General features: G+C 35.5%; 2 protein-coding genes across 3 annotated transcripts; both read left to right on the plus strand.

Annotated features, from left to right (window-relative positions):
* The first annotated feature begins 442 nt into the window (after window positions 1–442).
* LOC115920925 lies at window positions 443–10246 on the plus strand. Of its 2 annotated transcripts, none has more exons than XM_030977708.1 (4): window positions 443–951; window positions 1634–1759; window positions 2391–2544; window positions 8852–10246. In XM_030977708.1, exons 2-4 carry the CDS (start codon window positions 1636–1638, stop codon window positions 10221–10223), a joined length of 1650 nt encoding a protein of 549 aa, XP_030833568.1. In that variant the 5' UTR covers window positions 443–951; window positions 1634–1635; the 3' UTR covers window positions 10224–10246. The 2 variants fall into 2 exon arrangements, with proteins under 2 accessions (XP_030833568.1, XP_030833569.1); XM_030977709.1 differs by having other exon boundaries at window positions 443–947.
* Window positions 10234–21158, plus strand: LOC115920924. Its single transcript, XM_030977707.1, has 5 exons — window positions 10234–12287; window positions 13486–13548; window positions 14895–14981; window positions 16959–17045; window positions 17394–21158. The coding sequence occupies exons 1-5, from the start codon at window positions 10589–10591 to the stop codon at window positions 17651–17653; spliced, it is 2196 nt and encodes a 731-aa protein (XP_030833567.1). The 5' UTR covers window positions 10234–10588; the 3' UTR covers window positions 17654–21158.
* Window positions 21159–23552: the final 2394 nt, after the last annotated feature.

A 23552-nucleotide genomic window follows, 5' to 3' on the forward strand; every position in this document is an offset into this window, starting at 1 on the left:
ATTTTGCTATTATTTCACTGTATACATGGCTCTGCTCTGCAGTATAACATCGGCTTGATTAAGCATTACTTTCCTTCTAGACAGCTACGTTCTCAAAACTCTGGCTTACTTGTTACTCCTAGGGTTAAAACAAAGTGGGGGAGCGAACCTTCGCTCATGCTGGACCTTCATTATGGAATACTCTCCCTCAATGGATTAAGAATAGCAGTTCTGCTGAAGTGTTAAAAAACAATCTTAAGAAATATCTGTTTAATTTAGCTTTATAATTGATTACCATAACCTTTCATGTCTGTACCTTTCCTATCGCACTTTTTATAAATGTATCATGTATGTATTTCATCTTTTGCACAAGCTGCGCCTTGAGCATTTGACTATCAAGTGGATTTGGCGCCTTATAAATCATATGTATTATTATTATTATTATTATTATTATTATTATATTAATCTGAATATTCTTTCATCTTCTTTACCATGATGAGCAGCTACAGTACATATGATTTTTTGGATTGTTGGTCAGTCCATATACACATTTGTAGATTGCTAAGACATCTCAAAAAGAGTAGACCTACTCCAGACTTGAACAATTTACCATATAGCATTCAGAGAGTAGATTGTAGGATGTAATAAAACAAACACTACTTTTGAGAGAGTGTTGGTCCTATTTATTTTGTCAATGACATTTATTTTTTCTTATGAATAATTTCAATAGCATAGTTGACTAATACTAGAAATTTTCATTATTTTGTTCTGTTCTTTGCTTTTCAATCAACAGGATCAACAACTGGATTTGGAACCTGTTGAGGATCAGGAAACTTTTGAAATTCAGGTTGAATCATTAATGCAAGCACTCTTAATTATCATCGTGGGATACAAGGAGGACATACTAGCCTTGAATGACGTTATAACAATGATTGTAGACCTCTTATACCAACAAGAATCCTGAAGGAGTAGGTAAAATTTCTTTGCTTTATAACAGGAACTGATTATTTTTTGATAAACGGGGGGGGGGGGGGGGGGGATAAAAATGAGATTTAGAGTAGCTCATTATACACGTTGTGTAAGCCTACAATCTAGTTGAGAAATATCAATCTTTCTTCACCTCAGAGGTGATTCTGGGGTGGTTTGGTCAGAAACTGAAACATTGTGAATATTAATGATTTTGTACCTTTATGATCTCCAATTCTTTTGTTGTAGGGGGGGGGGGTTCATAGAAAAGCTTTTCATAAAGACTTAAAGACTTAGAACAGAAGGATAGATTAACCATCAAACTCAGGACATGTATGAATCTCGCAGAGCCAATGAACTAATAAGATTTTAGGAACCTGAGAACTAAGATCAAAGGGTCAAACATGTATTTGAAAAATTGCTTCTGTTTTTGTTTGTAAATTTGCTCTATGGTGGTGGCATTTTTTTAACTGTGCAGTCTTGTTGATATAGACGTTGGACGATGGACATAATGAAGAAAAAAAGGTTTCTTTTTAACGTCCAAGAAAAACGTTTTTGAAATATTTTCACAAAAAAGTCCCCAAAATCTAGATGAAATTTTTTTAGAATGTTTTAAAATGTCCGTGTGTTATAAATGTGGTAGATAAATGAAATACTGTGCTTGACTGTACCTTTTGCTTTTTTTCAGTAATGGCAGGAAGAGTTACAAGATCAAAAGGAAGAAAGTGTACACCAGGAAATTATGAGAAGTACCTGGGGAACAAATATGAAGACCCAGAAGGATTTGAACCAAAGTTTCTCAACTCTGAAGTTGGTATGTATTTATAGATTTTCGGTCAATACTATACTTAGAAATGAAGAACACCATTTTCCTGTGTCATATTCTCTTGATATATTATTAATTATTCTTCATGGATAGATACTTTGCTTTCTATTTTTTCTTCTTCCAAATTTACCATTCTTCAGTTTCTATAGTTCAGGCTACTGCGATGAGGCATCATCAGTGTTGTCTTTCCACCTAGACTCTACATGTACATTTATATTGTACATTAGATCTAGGTTCAAACCAATTCAGACAGAGTAAACCCCAAAAGTATTTGTATTAGTGTTCCCATGACAGTATGTAAATTTGGAGCTGAAAAGGGGAATTGTCTGTATATTAATATTTAGCTAAATGTGGGGATTATTACTACCATGGTGAGAAAGCATTTCCATACATTGCATTTCCTAACTTTGGGAAAATCAAAATCTTGGGTTGAATGAATAGATTTTGATTTAAAGTGTAACATGATGCTACATAAATTAACCTTTAAATTAAATTTAAATTTTAAATTTTTCCCCACAACCTTCTTTTTTTAATTTTAGAATGTAAGAATCTTATAGGTACATTATTACCTCACTTCTGTTTAATTTCTTGCAATATTAAATGTTGCTGCCCTATTCAGGACATGGATTATTTGCTGTTAAAGACTTCCCGAAAGGTGCATTTCTACTGGAGTACAAGGGAGAGACTATAAGTGAGCAAGAAGCTGGGAGGAGGGAATATACAAGTCACCACAGCTACCAATTTTTCTTCCAGCATGAGGGTAAAACAATGTGGTAAGAATAATATCTGTTACAAAATGTTCTTGTCCATGTAACATAGCAAAAACCCTTCTTTCGAAACTACACTCTCACAGTATTTCCGGAATGGCCCTTATGGATGGTCATCAAAGTGCTTGTAAAATTTTTAGAAAACTTCATTGTCTGCTCCGTTCATATGATACCTCAATCAAGAAAAATGAGCCAGGAATAACAAAGTTCTGTTTGTTTAAAGTAGCCCTTTCATTTTCATAATTTTAACAAACGAATTCGTTTTCACTGGGTGCCTGCCGTAGCAAAAAGCAGATTTGACAAAAGACTTAACTCCGTTTCGTTGACAATCAGCCATGCATAAAGACTCTCGTCTACGGCTGATTGTCAACGAAGCGGAGTTAAGTCTTTTGTTAATTTCGTTTATTGATACGGCAGGCAGCCAGTGAAAACGAATTTGTTTAATAAAATTATGGAAATGCAAGCACTACTTTAAACAAACAGAACTTTGTCATTCCTCGCTCATTTTTCCTGATTGAGGTGTCATATGAAAGGGCAGAAACTCAGATACCGCCCGCCAAATGTCTTTTTGGTTTCCTTCCTTCAAATTGCTTTTAATCACTCACACGTGAAATATGCATTATCTGAGTAGCATCACATGAAAGAGGAGACTCTAAGCTTTCCAAATATGTATCATTCATTAATTATAGTTGTGATTAAGTTATGATAGAACATCGATACTTCTCGGTTTCGTTTTTTCTGGGATGCACTGTATATAAAACATACTTGCATTCCAAAATTGTTTACTATTCAGTGTACTTATCGACGGGTTATAATACAATAATTGCATGTAATAGTATAACTATGGAATGTGTTTGTTGATAAAAAACAACACAACACAAAAGTACCCCCCCCCCCCAGTTCAAACTAGATTAATTTTGTATAAACAAGCCCTTTTTGGTGTTGTTTACATGTAAGCGCTGTTGATGTTTATCATGGTTGAGTGAGCACGTTTTTAACTGCATGTACTGTATGAAGCATGAAATGCTAAAAATGTACTATTTAAATAATGCTCGAAAAACGACTACCCGGTATTTTCACATGTGATATGCTGACTCGTGTTGGTTGATGCCAATTCTTTCCATAAACTGAATAGATTGTGTAGATTAAAGAAAGCTGAACATTACTTTTTTCCCCCAAAAAATGGTGTCAGCCAACCGTGATAAAATAAGTGTCGGGGATACATGTAGGCGTGACGCGGTCAAACAATGGAAGAAAGCAACTTCGCCAAAGTTTGGTTTCACAGACACCCCCCCCCCCCCAAAAAAAAAAAATTAAATTGACTATTGTGACTTTTGAAAAGTGACATTTTTGCCTTAACCAGTAATAATTTTAATTGTTTTTGCTCAACAAATTTTGTTAAAAATTTATGCTTTTTTGGTAAGGGGGAGTTTTTTGTTGTGTTAAAAGATATATATCGATAATGATATGAAATGATTCAATTTGGAAAGCAGTATGTCATCCTAGAACTTGGGGCCAAGTATCAAACCATCAATCATTTTAGCAAATCAGGATTGTTCCGATCCGATATCAATTTGACCACACAGACATGTAGTAAGGTCTACAAAAGAAAAGAAAATCAGAATCACTCAACAAATAAAGAGGGATTTGTGATTTGCCTTAAATACCATTGTAATTGTTGACAGTCTGTCGGAACACCAAGTGTGAAATTATTCTCTTAAACAGAGAGCAGAATACTAAAGAAAGTAAGATTATTCCTGATGACAAGCAAAGAAATTACATGTAGCAACAAAATGTATAAATAAATAAATAAATGACCAATAGATGCATGGGAGAGAAAAAGAGCTAGAGATATTTAGACCTAAATTACTTTGTAGAGATACACTGTAATGTTGCATGGATGACCTCCAACTCATGATCATGATCATACTAAAATTAAAGAAAAAAGCAACATGCACAGGATGCAAGTTGTGTGTAAAGCCTAGAGGGAAATGAAGCCAGACTGGAGACCGTCCCCTTTTGCAATAAATATGCTAATCAATACACAAAAGTGGCAAACTCATGTTCAAATAAGCTTAGATTACTAATGCAGCAAGGATGGACTGGGGACCGTCCCCTTTTGCAGTAACTATGCTAGTGAATACACAAAAGCTGCAAACCCATGTTCAAATTGTGTATAAGTTAAAGAGTGCTATTAATGTACCTGAATGGGGACCGTCCCCTTTTGCAGTAACTATGCTGAATACAAAAATGCGTCCAAACTCATGTTCAAATTGTGTATAAGTTAAAGAGTGCAATTAATGTAACCTGACTGGGGACCGTCCCCTTTTGCAGTAACTATGCTAGTGAATACACAAAAGTGGCAAACTCATGTTCAAATAAGCTTATAGGTCACAATGCAGCGAAGATCGACTGGGGACCGTCCCCTTTTGCAGTAACTATGCTAGTGAATACACAAAAGCGGCAAACTCATGTTCAAATTGTGTATAAGTTAAAGAATGCTATTATATGTAACCTGACTGGGGACCGGCCGTCCCCTTTTGCAGTAACTATATGCTAGTGAATACACAAAAGCGGCAAACTCATGTTCAAATAAGCTTCGATCACAATGCAGCAAAGATGGACTGGGGACCGTCCCCTTTTGCAGTAGCTAGTGAATACACAAAAGCGGCCAACTTATGTTCAAATTGTGTATAAGTTAAAGAGTGCAATTAATGTAACCTGAATGGGGACCGTCCCCTTTTGCAGTAACTATGCTAGTGAATACACAAAAGTGGCAAACTCATGTTCAAATAAGCTTAGGTCGCAGCAAAGATGGACTGGGGACCGTCCCCTTTTGCAGTAACTATGCTAGTGAATACACAAAAGCGGCAAACTCATGTTCAAATTGTGTATAAGTTAAAGAGTGCAATTAATGTAACCTGACTGGGGACCGTCCCCTTTTGCAGTAACTATGCTAGTGAATACACAAAAGCGGCAATCTCATGTTCAAATAAGCTTAGCTCACAATGCAGCAAAGATGGACTGGGGACCGTCCCCTTTTGCAGTAACTATGCTAGTGAATACACAAAAGCGCCAAACTCATGTTCAAATTGTGTAAGCTTGAAGGGCAATAGTGTAGCTTAAAGTGCAATAACCTGACTGGGGATCGACCGTCCCCATTTGCAGTAAAGTAACTATGCTAGTGCATGAATACACAAAAGCGGCAAACTCATGTTAAAATTGTGTATATATAAGCTTAAAGTGCAATAACCAGACTGGGGACCGTCCCCTTTTGTAGTAATATGCTAGTGAATACACAAAAGCAGCATACTCATGTTCAAATAGTATAAGCTTAGAGCACAATGTAACCTGACCATAGGGACCGTCCCCTCAGTGGAGCTGACATGTGTAATATGTACTGGCGTATCATTTAATAAATAAACTATTATTTTTTTAAATTTCAATATTTGCAGTGTACGTAGGATAAGAGGTAAACAATGACCAAAAACGTATATAACTAAAAATACATTTACCTAATACTTCCTACATTTTTGATGGGGGGCCGGGGGGGGGGGGGGGGCAGCAAGGAAACTAGATTTTGGTGTTATCTAGGTTACATCTTTTTTTTGTGTTCCCCACAGCTCTACCTATATGAGTGATGAGACTGAGAGTGATGATACCCCCCTAGCACCTCCACCAACTCCTGTGTCTTCTCATTTTCCACCATCTACATGTGACAATTCATCTTGCCCTTCTTTATCATCTCATCCATCATCAATTTCTCTTCATCAACATTCATTATCACTCGTTTCAGCTCCTAGTCTGTCTCATGCACCCTCTGTTCCATCACCTTTACCACAGCCCTCTCATTCTGCTATCTCTGTCCAGGCATCTCATACACATGTAGATGTTTTTTATTTGTTCTGTGCAGTTTTAATGTTTTTAATTGTCTTTACTGTCATCATTCTTTTTGTATTATTTTGTCATTTGTACTTGTAAATTTTTTCATTGTGTCCTGTTCTACAAATACCTATCTTCTTTTCCCTACATTTCCTGCTGTCTTGTAATGGTAAGCATTTAAATTCAAAAGATATTCTGTTGCCTTATACTTATAGTTTCATAGTTCATTGTAGAATTTGTAGAATTGTACTGACTCTTTGACCCCCTATTGGGTATGAGAGTACAAACGAACATAAACGGAATGTAATAATCTGACAACTGATACTTGTGCTGTCTGACCATGATCGATGTAGCTATTGTCAATATATTGAATAATAGAATACATAGAATTTTGGAAGTTGTTATCCGAGGCATAAAGAAGCACAATAATTTGGCCAGTCTGACACTCTAAATGAGGGTTTTTTTTAATCCTTTTTAAAAAAAAATACAAATGTTGATAACTACATGTATTTAATCTCTTTGGTGTTCATGGCTGTTGTATGATAGAAAGAGCTCTGTATTTATTCTGAGAGATATATTGCTCTAATACTGTAATTCACATGTCACCACAAAAGTTGATACATGCATGCACTAGATTCCCCATTCTTCTGTGCAGTAGACATACATGTAGCTCGTTGCTTTTCTGGTGGCGGCGGTGGCAGTGTCAACATCACAAACTTTACCCAAAGTTAGTTTTGGAATTTTTGATATAATTTTGAAAGTATAAGTCCTTATTCAATTAAACTTACATGTAGACTAAAGAATTTTGAAGTATCCCCAATCATGTGAGTAGAATTTCAGGTCGCAAAGTTAAAGTCAATCAAGGTCATTTCAGGTCAACAAACTTAGACTATGTTGTGGCATCAACATCAAAACTTACCAAAGGTTAAGATTTTGAATTTTTATCAACATTTTGAAAGTATACATTCCTGTTCCATAAAACTTGAACATAAGGGTAATCATGCAAGTATCACCAAACATGTGATTAGTTTTTAGGTGACAAAGTCAAGGTCAAATGTAATTTCAGGTCTGCAAACTTAAACTTTCTTGTTGCATGAATTAACATCAAGATTTTGAATTTTTAGCATAATTTCTAAAGTACCGTGTCAAATTCCATGAAACGAACCCAAGGGTTATCAAGTACCACAATCATATGACACAAATTACAGGTCACAAATTCAAGGTGAAAGGTCATTTTAGGTCAGTAGACTTTAATTGTGTTTTCACTACTTAATATGAGAATTAATAAATCAATTTGTATTATTTGTTCATATTTCATGAAAGTTATCAATCTTGGTAGAAATACATGTAAAAGTAAATAATTATTCTGATGATTTTTATTCAACGCTTAAAGTGCATTGTAACCTGACTGGGGACCATCCCCTTTTGCAGTAATATGCTAGTGAATACACAAAAGCGGCAAACTCATGTTCAAATTGTGTATAAAGCTTAGAGCACAATGTACCTAGACTGGGGACTGTTCCCTTTTGCAGTAACTTTGCTAGTGAATACACAAAAGTGGCAAACTCATGTTCAATTAAGTTGTGTATAAAGCTTAGAGCACAATGTACCTAGACTGGGGATCGTCCCCCTTTGCAGTAATGATGCTAAAGATTACACAAAAGCTGCAAAGAGTATGCTAGACTGGGGATCGTCCCCTAGTTGCAGTAACTATGCTAATGAATACACAAAAGCGGCAAACTTATGTTCAAATTGTGTAGAAAGCTTCAGGCATGACAATTTTTTGCGTATTCACGGGTTTCTACTTTTTCCCGGATTTTGGATTTTCTTTTCCGCTGATAGAAGCAAAAGGCGGAAAAAAATCTGTGGAAATTAGCCATTTCCTTTTTTTTTTTTTGTGTGTGTCTTAGCGACAGAGCGACAGATTGATATTGGTCACTCTGACTAATCGCTATGAAGTGAAACATAAGAAGAATAAGAAGAAACCACGCAAAAAACACTATGGACAAAAATATATAAAAATTACATCAATATATTAGAAACCACACTTACAATACATTATAATTGTACACGATGGAAACACAAGTGGGTAGGAGTGGCGGTGGTAAATGACAAAGAATTATATATACTGATATGTATAATATCTCTAATAATGATCGCTTATGATGTTTAAGTCAAACAATCGCCCCCAATCTTCCAAGTTGACAGTCTATACAGTTCATTGTTCCTGAATTCTACTGGTTTGACCTCAGCAGAGTTGACTACATTATTTTTCAAGAAAATCATGCAAATGAAAATGCTGGAATTTGAATTACAATATACAGATACTTTGATAAGGTTTAAGTGATTTGAGTGTTTTGTGCATTGCATGTACCTCTTGGAATGAATTAAGTGTGTATTTTTTCTTTCTTTTTTCCTATTTTCTTTTCAGCATTGATGCATCTGACACCAACCATTTAGCTCGTCTTGTGAATGATAGTGCTCCATCAAAACGCTCTTGCAATGCAAGGATGAGAAAGATCATTAGCTGTTCTGGAACACTACATTTGTGTTTATTCTCTCTACGTGATATTGAGCAAGGAGAAGAGATTCGATACGACTATGCTGCGAAAGGTCTCTCATGGAGAAAAAAAGAAAAACTATATAACAAGATAGCATTGAGTGTAGATTCCAGGAATGAAGATGATGGGAACTATGAAACTGTACTGGATTCTGAAGACGATGGTGGCTTAAATTCAGGGTTATCAAATTTCAAGAGATTACAGCATATAAATGAAGCCATTATTGAATGCTGTAATGGTAAGAATGACAAAGGGAAGGCATGTATCAAAGAATCTGGATATAAATGCAGAGATGAGAATGAACAGGGTGGTTCAGCAGCATCTAGAGGCAGAAATGAAGATGAACCAGGCATTTTGACACCATTGGAGGATGTTATTCACACTGATCCTGAATTTGCACCAGATTCAGGAGATAGAGATAAACAGGATTCTGATGTTGCACCAGATTCAGGAGATAGAGATAAACAAGATCCTGATGTTGCAACAGATTCAGGAGATAGTGGTAAACAGGATTCTGATGTTGCACCAGATTCAGGAGATAGAGATAAACAAGATCCTGATGTTGCACCAGATTCAGGAGATAGAGATAAACAGAATCCTGATGTTGCACCAGATTCAGGAGATAGTGGTAAACAGGATTCTGATGTTGCACCAGATTCAGGAGATAGAGATAAACAGGATCCTGATGTTGCACCAGATTCAGGAGATAGTGGTAAACAGGATTCTGATTTGCACCAGATTCAGGAGATCGAGATAAACAGGATCCTGATGTTGCACCAGATTCAGGAGATAGAGATAAACAGAATCCTGATGTTACACCAGATTCAGGAGATAGAGATAAACAGAATCCTGATGTTGCACCAGATTCAAGAGATAGAGATAAACAGGATCCTGATGTTGCACCAGATTCAGGAGATAGAGATAAACAGGATCCTGATGTTACACCAGATTCAGGAGATAGAGATAAACAGAATCCTGATGTTGCACCAGATTCAAGAGATAGAGATAAACAGGATCCTGATGTTGCACCAGATTCAGGAGATAGAGATAAACAGAATCCTGATGTTGCACCAGATTCAAGAGATAGAGATAAACAGGATCCTGATGTTGCACCAGATTCAGGAGATAGAGATAAACAGGATCCTGATGTTGCACCAGATTCAGGAGATAGAGATAAACAGAATCCTGATGTTGCACCAAATTCAAGATATAGAGATAAACAGACCCCTGACTGTACACTAGATTCAGCAGATGAAGATAAACAGACTCCTGATGTTGCACCAGATCCAGCAGATGATGACAATGATGATGACTTTGCACCAGATTCAGCAGATGATGACAATGATGACTTTGCCCCAGATCCAGTAGATGATGATGATAAAGATTCTGACTTTGCACCAGATTCAGCAGATGAAGATGACAGTGATAGTACTGACTTTGCACCAGATTCAGCAGACGATTGGGACAATGATACTGACTTTGCACCAGATCCAGTAGATGGAGATAAACAGGATCCTGACCTTACACAAGATTCAAGAGATGCAGGGCATTCTGTCACTGTGATAAACACGCAAGATCCATCTACTGTAGATGAGCAGCCAACAGTTATGTGCACAGACAATACAAATGGAAGAAAATACAACAAAGGGACATATTGCCCATTTTGCCAACGGTATGTTATGAAATTTCCAAGACATTTAAGGGAGTTTAAGGCACATAAAAATGAACCCCAAGTTGTTGAATGGTTAGCAACACAAGACAACAAGTTGTTAACAAAGATGCGAAACTATGGCAACTTCCTTCACAATGCAGAGGTGCTAAAAAACAAGGAAGGTGTACTGATACCAGTATACCGACCCAACAAAAAAGATGCTGACTGTGATAAATATGTACCGTGCAATACCTGCTATGGCTTTTTTGCAAAAAGAGACCTGTGGAAGCATAGTTGTGTGTTTGATGAGAAGACAGATGAACCAGTCAGGAAGCGCATGCGAAGAAATCGTGTCAAAGCTGGTAAAATGATGTTACCTTTTGAGGGCTCCGAGGCAGTTCGTGCTATATTTGCTGGATTGAGAGATGATGAGGAAGGTGTTGGAAGCTTCATTAAGAATGACCCTCTCATGAAGAAATTGGCTGACAAGTTTGCTCTCAAGTTGGGACATGATAGTGAGCAGTATAATCACATCCGAAATAAATTGAGAGAGGTTGGAAGAATGGTATTACAATACAGACGAAAAACGAAGAACAGTACTACATCTTTGGCTGATTTAATTGACCCGAGCAAGTTCAGAGATGTGGTGGAGGCTACAAGAACAGTAGCTGGGTTTGACGGGAAGAGGCATTTGTATGTCACTCCAAGTTTAGCACTCAAACTTGGACATACCATGAAGAAGGTCTGTAATATATTGCTAGCAGAAGGTATAATGGCAGGTGATAAGGTCCTTGAGGACAGATGCAATAACTTCTCCAAGCTCCTGGACATGAACTGGCATGAGCAGGTTTCGTCCCATGCCCTACGCACACTTACGCAAAACAAGAGGAACAACCCCCAATTCTTGCCAATAACAACTGACATTCAGACCCTGGCATCATTCCTGAAGAAAGAAATGAAACATGGGAAACAAAATCTACTCAGTGATCCATCGAACATTCAGCAACATTGGAAACATCTGTCTGAAGTTACCCTGACTTTATTGTTGGTATTCAACCGCAAGAGATCAGGGGAGGTTTCTAAGATGAGAGTAGAAGACCTTCATAAATGCAGAAAAGGTTCTGAGGGCCTAACTCTGTTGGAAGGCTTGTCAAAGTGGGAACAAGAACTGTGCAAGATGTTATGGCGCATAGAAATCGTAGGGAAGAAGGGCCGCACTGTTCCTATGTTGCTAACTGAGGTAATGAAGGATAGCTTGGATCTACTCAATCACAACAGAGAGAAAGCTGGGGTTTTGGATGACAACAAATTTGTCTTTGCAATGTTGCATAGCAATGGACACATCAGAGGATGTGATACTCTTCGCAAGCATGCTGATCTTTGTGGAGCAAGTAGACCAGAGTTTCTTAGATCAACAAGACTTCGGAAGCATATAGGAACAGTCTCTCAACTGATGAATCTAGAACGGAATGAGGAAGACATCCTTGCAAAGTTCTTGGGGCATGATATTCATGTTCACAGAGAATACTATCGTCTACCAGACGAGACTTTACAACTGGCCAAGGTTTCAAAGGTTTTGCTGCAGTTAGACAGTGGAGATCTAAGTTGTCTGAGTGGAAAGGGACTTGATGACATCCAGTTGGATAAAGGGGAAGGTATGTTTATATGTATATTGTACCTTCAAGTTGATCTACAACTACTAGATTATTTCACAAAACAGTGGCATCTTTCATATTAAACTTCTTCTCTCAGTAAGCCTTTGAAGCTATAAAAGGACAAATACAATTCTAAGCAATATCTGTGTGGTGGGACAAATCTGTTTTCCTCCTAAGCCATTATACTGTATCCTTTTTTATAAATGTTTTTGCAATATTACTATATCTAGAATGCTACAGATTTGATAAAATACTTGAACAGAATTATTAAACATCTCTGGCAAATTTATATTGCAGCACATACATAAAAAAAAAATATATATATATATATACAATGTACACTCAACAACAATAAACACTTTTTAAAGTTCAGTTTTGTCATAGTAGACTTTCATAAAACTCAATATATTGTACGTCAAATTAAAGGAAATTAATGCTCTTTTCACCTTGTAGGTGAACACATAAAGAAACTTTATGCATGGGTGAACACATTTGTTTTTCTCTTCCAAGGTGCAAAAGCAAAAATTTACAGTTTGCCGTTCATATGTATATGCCTTTCCACATAATAATGGGAACAGAAGATGAAACATACTCGATGAAAGACTCATTTATTGCATAATTGAGCCATAGCTCTCTATATCTCTTTCCAGCCCCCCCCCCCCCAAAAAAAAAAAAGTGAAAGAAAACGAAAGAGAAGAAGCTTCTGTTGATAAAGTCCAAATTCTAATTAACTTTGCATTAGCCACAAGGATAATTACATGCCCCAAAATTGATTTTCTAACTTCTTGGTCAAATGGAATGATTATTCAGTGATGTAGCTTGTGGGATTATAAAATACAGTGCATTACCAGGGAACACCACTGTTATGTTCAAAAGCATACCCCCACAATGCATTGTCCTAATTCCCCCATGCTGTGCCACTTTGATTATTTCTAATTGGTAAATTTTAGATTTAAAGATTGATTTTCTTTTCAAGTGGGAGGAACCATGCAAAATTCCATCATGCTTTTTAAAAAACGTTTTTGTTGTAATTTTTAGTGCAATATGACGATGCATATCAAGTTGATTGACTTCACAAAAAATTGTTGCATTTTTAAAACTTACTTTTTGGAACAGATAACTGAATGTGTGAGGCATCAATATTTATTTCATCCATCTTTTTGTTGGTCTTTTTCATGCATCATCATCACCCTTACAGAGGTAATTTTGGAAGACCCTCTTGAGCCAAATGATGACAATGAGAATATTGCGGATGTCAGTGGTAAGTTCAGTTTGTGTTATGTACACCCAAAACCAATAACAAATGGGGGACAGCTGGCTTTTGCTAACGTTGCACGCAAATTATGGTAAACTTTACCATTAGAAATGAGACAATCATCATCAATTGAAATATTTAAGAAGAAACTTAAGCACCATTTGTTTATGTTGTAGTTATTAATATTGTATAATTATGTAGATATATTACAAGAGCGCCTTGAGCAGTCTTTTATAATGGATATGTGTTCTTTACAAGTTGACATTATTATTATTATTATTTGAGGGATCTGAATGTCTTCAACAGTACAAGAGGATGGAGAGTTAATTTGAAACAGTTCAAGATTCTGAAAAATTTAGATTCCATAAATAACTCAACAAAGAAGCACTGTTAAGCATAACAAAAATTCAGTAGACATTCAAAATGCTGTTGTAAAAATCTAAAGCTTAATTGTTTAAAATCTTTTCTTGAGAAATGGTTGCATTGCAAAGAGGGGGAAACATGTTCATTCCTATTCTGATCTTCACACATATGCTATATTCTTTAGTGCCCTTATATATTATACAAATATTAAATGTTTATGAGTGCTATGGTTCCAAATATTACATGATGGTGCAAGTTGAATAGGATAGTGGATAGTTACGTTTGTGAGGTGTGTACTTAATGTTGATTCGTGTGGCATTAACTCATTATTAGATCACAGTGCATTAATGTCCATATAGGCTGGCTGGACTCATTCCTGCTAGTAGAAAGAATAATTCATTTCTCTGTTGGCCTGTGTACGAAAGGGGGGGGGGGGGGTTATGTCTCATTGAGACCTATATTAATAGCAAGCACGAACACAACAACAGATAAAAGGTACTTTTTCATCATTAGGGGCGTAACCCGGGTTTCGCATTTAGGGTATCAAAAACAGCAAAATTAAGAAAAAAGGTTGTCAAATTAAGAGCTGATGAGAAGGACAGATCCGCAAAAAGGGTAGGAAATTGGATTCCCAATAGTTTAGGAACTGTTAAAATAGGTTGCAAAATACCAAAATGAGGACCTTTGATCCCTTTTTAGGGGTGCTTTTCAGAAGAGATTTTACAGATACTATACAGGTTTCTATATATAAAAAAAAAATATATATATATATATATATATATATGAAATTGACTTGAGTACATAGAGAACAATTAAACAAGTAAAACTAAAAAAAATCTTCAAAATCAGATGAATAATGACAAAGTTAGAGCATCTTGAAACTTTTAATTGTAACATGAAACAGTGATATGCATAAAACAATTATTGACAAGATTTTTACTGTATTTTTTAATTTTACTGTCTATTCAACATTTATTCTTATATTTTAGGTTGTTCCCCTACAACATCATCTGAGGAAAAGGTCATCGAGTACACACAGGACCTACAGAAGACAAGACGCAAATTACAGAAGAGAGGTAAAAAGAAGAGGAAATTGATGAATGCTGAAAGAAATGGCAGTATGCTTTTTGAGGTTATGAATGATGAAGGTGGCGTTTGTTGGAAGAAAAAAATATTCAGAAATGTGTAAAAAATCAAATAAATAAACATCAACTTTTGTACTTTGATACGCAACAGTGTACAATCTGGCTGGGGAAGTCCCCTGTTGCTTGTGACGGTACATACAGTATGGATAGGGTGTATACCTTTACACACACTCCTCTTTATCAGACTGGGGACCGTCCCCTGTTGCATGAAGACCTACATAAAATATGTCGTTATCGGATAGCATATCACATCAATCTGTTCAATTACACTGGGGACCGTTCCCTGTTGCATGTACACTTATATGTGAAAAGTATGTTACATGATGGTCATATCTGTTCCATGGACATCCACTTGGGACTGTCCCCTGTTGCACAAATATGAAGAATGTGTTATCCGGCACCTCAATCCCCTCAATCAGACTGGGGACAGTTCCCTTTTGCATGTACAGGTAACTCTGCCTTAGTCAAATCTCTTGGGACCACAGAAATCTGTTTGACTGAGGAGAAATTTGACTTATGAGAGAGGTAAATAACACATGTCTTGTATAATCTGATCTAAAAAATTGCTTTGACTTAGGTGATTATTCGGCTTAGGCAGAGTTTACTGTAAACAAAATTGTGACATCGGATAGCTTAAAAAAAGACATAAATCTGCACAACTAATAATAATAATAATATTTAATTTTTATTATACTATTTACAACTAGACTAGGGACTGTCTCATGTAGTTGCATGTACATGGAATGTGTGTTACCTGATACTTATTTTTGCTCAGTCAGAGTGGGACGGTCCCTTTTCGCATATATACATTGATATTTTTTGATACCTTTGCCCCATCATTAATCTGCTCAATCAGACTGGAGACTGTCCTCTGTTGCATGTACATAAATATTATGTGTCACCTGATACCTTTACACATTGGTCTCCTGAATCAGACTGGGGACCATCCCCTGTAGCATGTATATGAAATGTGTGTCATCTGAAAGTATAAGACGTCAGTCTGCTCAATTAGAATGGGGACCATCCCCTGTTGCATCACAATATTACATTTCAGTAAGAATATTGTATTGGATTATAAGCAGCATGAACAGTAATGAAAAAGAAATAATAATCTCCAGGCACAACATACTGCCTTGCCATTGTCCTGTATGGTAATTGGACCGCTTTGCTTGCCCAGCTTACATACAGTTAAACTTTTTCTGTGTTATGGATTTAGTCTTGTGCCGTAATATCACTATATCACTTGGTCCAAGATAATTGAGTGGAAAGCTTACAAAATAACCTAGATGGGCATGAAAAGGTATGCTTAAATATGAACAGTTTGATTTAACATGGATCAGTTAGTTACAACCTATCAGATCAAATCCACATGTTAAGATAATAGAATATTTTTACAATTACAAAGCAATTTCTTTTGAGAGAACATAACATTACTGGAATCCTCATATTATAGGAAAATTTTGCTGTTCAGAAATTCCCGAACAATTGCAGTAAAACGTATAACCTTTACAATTTGCTGCAAAAAGCAGCAAATTTGCCCTCCAAGTACAATGTTGTACATAGGGAACCCATGGTTGCATAATGAGTTATCAGAGTCCACACTGGTATCATAGTGATTTGAATAAGTACAGCACAATTAAACAAGCAAAACAGTGAAAATTTCATTAAAATCAGATGAAAAGTGACAAAGTTAGAGCATCTTGAAACTTTTAATTGTTACATGAAACAGTGATATGCATAAAACAGGCTGTATTAGTGAGCCAATGTTACATTACGCATATCACTGTTTCACAAAATAATACAAAAATTCAAAATGCAATAACTTTGATAATTTTCACCCAATATTGACAAGATGTTTACTGTATTTTTTAATTTTACTGTTTATTCAACATTTATTCTTATTTTTAGGTTGTTCCCCTACAACATCAGCTGAGGAAAAGGTCATCGAGTACACACAGGACCTACAGAAGACAAGACGCAAATTACAGAAGAGAGGTAAAAAGAAGAGGAAATTGATGAATGCTGAAAGAAATGGCAATACCGATATGCTTTTTGAGATTATGAATGACAGAGGGGTGTTATAAGATCAAAGTGCTTTTTAAATGATAAACCCTATTGAGTATAAAAGGGACAATCAAAAGACCAAAATAATAACTTGTGATTTAAATCTGCTACATACATGTATGTGCCCTGTAAAAAAAATACAATCAATCTTTTATGTTCCAGGCACAGAATGTAATTAGAATTGACTAATTCTAACCTTTTGAAAGATTTGATGGCATTCCTTTGTTAATTTTAAAATGAACTTACCATACCTTTATTTTGTTCATTTTTTTTTAGCAGGCCCCAAGAGAGTGAAAGCAGTACCTGAAAAGTTGAGTACCGGTAAGAGGAATCAGATCAAGCGACCCTGGACTCCTGACGAAAAAGCTGCTGTCCATGAAACCTTTCACCGTGAGATTTTCCAAAACAGACTTCCAGGTAAAGGTGTGATTCAGCAATGTCTTAACAAAAAGGCAGTTCTTCACAAGCGTACTTGGACGCAAGTTAAAGACTTTATTAGAAATTATCTAAAATACAAGGGGAATAAAGGATTTCTGTAAAAGGATTTCTGTAAAAGGATTTCTCCTGTGGTGCATTTGTGACTTGCTTTTAATTTTGAGGTGTTGGGTCATGTACAATTATAGATTCTCCCTGTATCCTCTCTGCACCAATACTGGATGTCCCAGTCTTCTCTACTTTTTTTATTCTTTAATTTCTTTAATGTGAGATATGAGATGATTGCTCTTGCTAAGCAAACCCAACCAGGCCAAAAATAGTATAGTTTGATCAGTCTCCATCAAGTTCATAGATTGGCAGTGGGAACCTAGCTAGCCTAAGGCTGCTAGTGAGGCGGGGACGACCGTATGTCACTAGCATAGTGTTAGTATTGCTAGGAGACCTGTTTTTGTCAAAAGACCTATCTCATACATTTACACATCTTCTGTCGCATTATATTCCACTAGTAGGAAATATCATCTTAATGCTTGAACTATTATATGGGTATTGATAATACAGTATATAAATCTTTTACCATGATCAAAGACATTAATAATCCAAGTGTTGAGAATTATTTCCAACTATAAATATATATGATAAAATTGTTCTGTACTATTTACCATTTTATTATTTAAGAACCATGTAAATGGAGTCAATATAAATTATATTGATTAAGGTTCATTTAAGAATGAAACATTTTGGTTATTTTTGGTTCAGTTTACCTATGCAAAAAGCGATGACATGCTATTAACCTTAGAAGAGAAAGAAATGGATTTTATAACACATGTAATTTTACCTCATTGTCCTGATTACCTCCTGCCATAAATGTTAATCACTGTTATAGATATTTCTTGCTTGCATTATGAGCAATTGTTTTGGAGAAATTATTTGGATGTTCTGGGATATTCCTTACTGTATCACCATAATTAATTTCCATAATCAATTTCCAATCATTCATATATGTATTACTGTACTCTGGTATCTAGCTGTGTTTCATTTGTCACATTATCAAGCTCTATTTGGAGTGGGGATTCCTAGTGTGTTCTACAGTGTATAAGTTTCTTACTCTTAGCTACATTAACATAAACCAGTTTTTTACCATGATGTATTTTGCAGTAAACTAATGTAAAGGGTCTCCTGCACCAGAGGCAAGTGAGCTATGCTCCCCATTTTGCACCCCCCGTCATCTGTTTTCATGTTTGTCTTCTTTATGGAAACACATTCTTTCATTTTGACTTATTATTATTTTTTTTATTTTTTTTATTTTTTTATTTTTTATTTTTTATTTTTTATTTTTTATTTTTTTTTGGGGGGGGGGGACTTAGTTTTTTAACAATGGCATCCTGGCCAGCAAGTAGCTATTAATAAAGACCCCTTTACAAGTAGTAAAGGTATTTTTCACAATTTTTCTTCACATCTAGGAATTATAGAACAAAGTTAACCCTAACTAGGCCTGGGGGAGTGGGGTGGGGTGGGGCTGTTTCCCACCAGCCCCTGCAGACAAAGTCTAGAGGGGGCATTAAGCGTTGCACCTGTCTGTCTCTTCATCCCCAAATTGGTTTCTGAGCGATAACTTGTTCAATATTTGACAGATTCTAATAATTTTTGGTGTGTAGGTAGATCACAATAAAAGACAGGTCAAATTTGAATTCGGAGTCCACAGGTCACAAGTCAAAGGTCACAACTCATAAATTTTTATGCAAATTGGTTTCCGTGCGATAACTTGAAAAATATTGCACGGGTTTTAATGATTTTGGGTGTAAAGGTAGGTGTCAAATTCGAATTTCGAGTCTGCAGGTCAAAGGTCACACTTCATTATATGCAAATTAGTCAAAAATGTGTTTCCCCTCCATATAACTTCAGAAATGTTTGATGGATTTTAATTTGTTGGTATGTCACTAGTTGATTTATTGGTTTTGTAATACATAAATGTGCATCTGAATTTGATTCAGTTTAAAAAAAATGCAGGATCGAGAATGAAATCAACATCTCTTTTTCAGACCAAAAAACTAATAAATGCTTACTATATAACCACATTAAGTGGGGGCATCTGTTTCCTATGGACACAACACACTTTTTCTAGTTTTAATCTTGCACATCGTTTCAGACCATATTTACTACGTCCAGGCATGCAATTAAGTTTCTCATAAATGTGATTTCATGCGTACTTTCAATGCACAATGTGTTTAGTTGATACCATGATTTTTTTTTAAAGCACATTTGCTAAGAATACTATAAAGAGTATCGTGAACAAAAATTAATGTATTTGGAGTGATATGTTGTGATTTGGAGGCAGCAACTCTGATTTCACGCATAAATTAGCATAATTTTTTTTAATAAAATGATTTCTTTAAGAAGAAAAAATTTATATACATGTAGGGCCTACGATTTTGTAGATTATACAATGCAGGCATCGTCCCTGCTAATATTAGTCTTGATCGTTCGGTCGATGGACGACATCTCACGCGGGCCTCAGAAACCTCCCTCCCCTGCCATAAGGCCAAAATAGCCTGGCCTAATTAGGGTCAACCATGCTTGTACTGTGCTATATTGTTTGAAAATAAAGTAGTTCGTCACATGTGGTGGCCAATGTTGGTCAATAGAGGAATTAATATATAGGGGTTTAGAAATCAAATGGGACTTGTCTTACAGTTTATTTGAAATTACATTTAATTCCAACCAAACTTGTCAGGAATTAATTTAAGGGGTCATTTTTATTCCTTTTAGTAGTTGTCTCAGGGTGGGGCCGGATTTGGAAAAACTGAACAAATCATTTCAACATTTACTAAAAATTATTGAGCCAAAAGAGTGTCCATGAGTGCCTTTGTAGTTGAAAATAAAACTTATTTTGAGAAAATGAAGTTAGTCCCTAGCACAGACCCAGGTTTTGAAATTATGGTATACATATAGAGATTTATAGACATATGAGGAAGATTTTCCCCAATATTTTCCTTATTAAAGTCCTTATATGCTTACAAAAGTTTATCTACAATTTCGTTTTTGGAAGGAGGTTTCTCAGTTTGTTCATAAGGTAACAGAACTGGAAAGAAATTAGTATGTTGTGCTGCTACTCCCACTCCTTGATTGAATGTCTTTGGAGAAATAGCAGTGATTATTATTTTATATAAGAGTAAAGTTGTTTATTATTAAGATTAGATTCTTCTGGTCAGTTTCCCAAAGATGTAGGTGTATGCTCAGACGAGGATCACCTATTGGATCTTTCCATGTTTGCATGAGGTTATTTACTTTACCTTTCAGTGTTTATTTAAATGTTTTATCTCTAAACAGAACTGGGGGTAACACAATACATGCATATTTCATGTTCTGAAATGCAATATTTCACCTAGTTTTCAAGGCAGATCCCACCATGTATAAACATGTTTAACTTTTTAAATGAATGCTTGATGTGATTTCCTGTGAAAAGAAAAAGATGATCATGTTTGACAGTGTTCATAATTTGTTGAGTGTTTTCTGGTCTGTTATTTTTTCATATTCATTTCTTGATTGAAAACATACTTGCTGGACTGGGCAATTGTGTTATTAAATGTTCATAAATCATTATTACATTTACATCTTGCAAGTTGAGTGTCTAGTTATTTATTTCTACTTGTGAGTATCAGTCTGTAATGATTTTAAAACCTTTAGGAAAGTGGAGTAGGAAAGAGGTTATTTCATATTCATAAATAAAATGATTATCTACCAATAAACCTGTTTACTAAGTGATTCAAATTTATGGATTTTTCTTCTCTGGGGATGACATAGTAATGAGGTATTCCATTATTACCCATCATTAATGATTGAAGTGCTATACTTGGAACCCAGTTTGCATGCATTACGTGTTGTTAAGTCTGGAAAACTTTCAGGTTGTCAAGAACAACCATATTCAAAAAGTATCCATAACATTTCAAAATGTTAGTAAACAGGCCTATTGCACAAGCTGCCACCTGGCATCTTCAAACTTTAAAACTCCCTTGTTTTCTAAAACAACTCTAAATGTTATGCTAAAGAGAGTCCTGTGCTAATTCAGTGCTTCATGTTATGTGATTGTGGTGATTGCACTGTGCTGGAATGTTGATATCGAGCTGAATGTCCAGTGGTTTTATGTGATTTCTACTATACACAGAATCTTACTAATAGGAAGAGAATTCAATGTACAGATGGTTCAGAAGAACATTCAGGTAATCAAGTCACCATAAGCAGTTTGCTCTGCAAAAACACTGAGTGTGTCTCAAATAGACATGTTTACTAAGTGATTCAAATATGGATTTTTTTTTCTTTACTTGGGATGACCTAGTAACAGGTATTCCATTAATCTGTCATTAATGAATGAACTACAGTACTTGGAATCCAGTTTGTATACGTACTTGTTGCTATGTCTGGCAATCTGTCAGGTTGTCTAGAACAACCTCTTTTCCTTCCAAAAAGTATGCATAAAATTTGAATGTGTTAGTAAACGGGTCTATTAATGATCTATAAGTGTGATTGCAGGTATACATATATATATATATATATATATATATAAGAGTAAAATAATGTGTTGACTTTATTCAAAACAAAAGGTTAATCTAAGACTCAAATGCATGATACCATCAAGTGAACACCCAAGCAAACAAAATGCTTAATTATATACAGCCAGTATAATAAATATTATACCATCTACAAATTGAATTTCCACATCTACGTTCAATAATAATAATCCGTTTTATATAGTGCTTAAATCATCAAATATGTGTCTAAGCTGCAGCACGTGGCAGTTTTTATTCAACCTGTACATTAATGACATAACATCTTAGGATTTGCAATTGATCATTAATCTGATGTAATACAGATAGACTTCTGGGTATTGTGCAGTAGTGGGAATGAGCTGTGCTCTGGAGATTCAACTGAAATGAAAAGTACTGCATGTATACTTTCAAACTAAGGTGGTTTTTAGGGGGGAAAATATTGATAAATGTGTAAAATATAAATGAAATAAACATGAACTTGTTGTTGGTACTTTGATAGCAACAAGTGTACAATCCGGCTGGGGAAGTCCCATGTTGCTTTTACATACAGTATGAGTAGAGTGTACAAGAGGAGTCTCTTAATCAGACTGGGGACCGTCCCCTGTTGCATGTACATCTGTATGTGAAAAGTATGTTACATGATAGTCACATCTGTTTCATTGACATCAACTGGAGACTGTCCTTATTTGTTGCACATCTATGAAGAGTGTGTTACCTGGTACCATACGTGCTTACAGTGCAATTTGGGGACCGGTCTTGGATACATTCCAGCGAGGCAATTAAAGGACCAAAATGTATACAACCCACTTAAGGGGACTGAAAAATAAAAAATGTCACCAATAATTATGAACAATTCAAATTAAAAAATCATGCAAGATAAAATACGTAATTATAGATGGAATAGTAAACAGCGTCTTTTCAACCCCTCGTGTTCTCTTGGCAAAGACGTTTTCCTTGAAACCACAAAGATCACGGATACACACCTTACCTTGATACACCAGACTAAATAAAGGTATGTCACCATGCTTTATATGGCGCCAAAGTTGAGGGAAACAGTTTTATATTGTCCCATTTTTTCTTTAGAAATATATCCAAACTGTATTCTGAATATAAGTCGCGTGTTGCCATGGAAATGGCGTTCATATTTAAAAGGATGCAGATTTGTGTAGCCAATTTTAATGCACCTGATTCACAATTCATATTCGGTTTCTTTGGTTTTTCTATCAATATGAAGAAAAGGAAATCTTAACAAAACATGTTTATGTAATCGGCTGATTAAAATTAGTCATCTTCACCTCTAATAGTGTTTTCTGTTCCGCGATTGTTAATGAGCTCGCGTTTTGACGTACTCCTTAATAAATATAGCTGATCATAGTTATAATGTAGAACTAGATTTGACCCTATCTGAAATATTCATTGCAAGATATAACAATTATTGAAAGATAAAAGAATAATAAAA

This window comes from Strongylocentrotus purpuratus, unplaced genomic scaffold (assembly GCF_000002235.5).
Source record: "Strongylocentrotus purpuratus isolate Spur 01 unplaced genomic scaffold, Spur_5.0 spur5_scaffold_1, whole genome shotgun sequence".
Classification (NCBI taxonomy): Eukaryota; Metazoa; Echinodermata; class Echinoidea; order Camarodonta; family Strongylocentrotidae; genus Strongylocentrotus; species Strongylocentrotus purpuratus.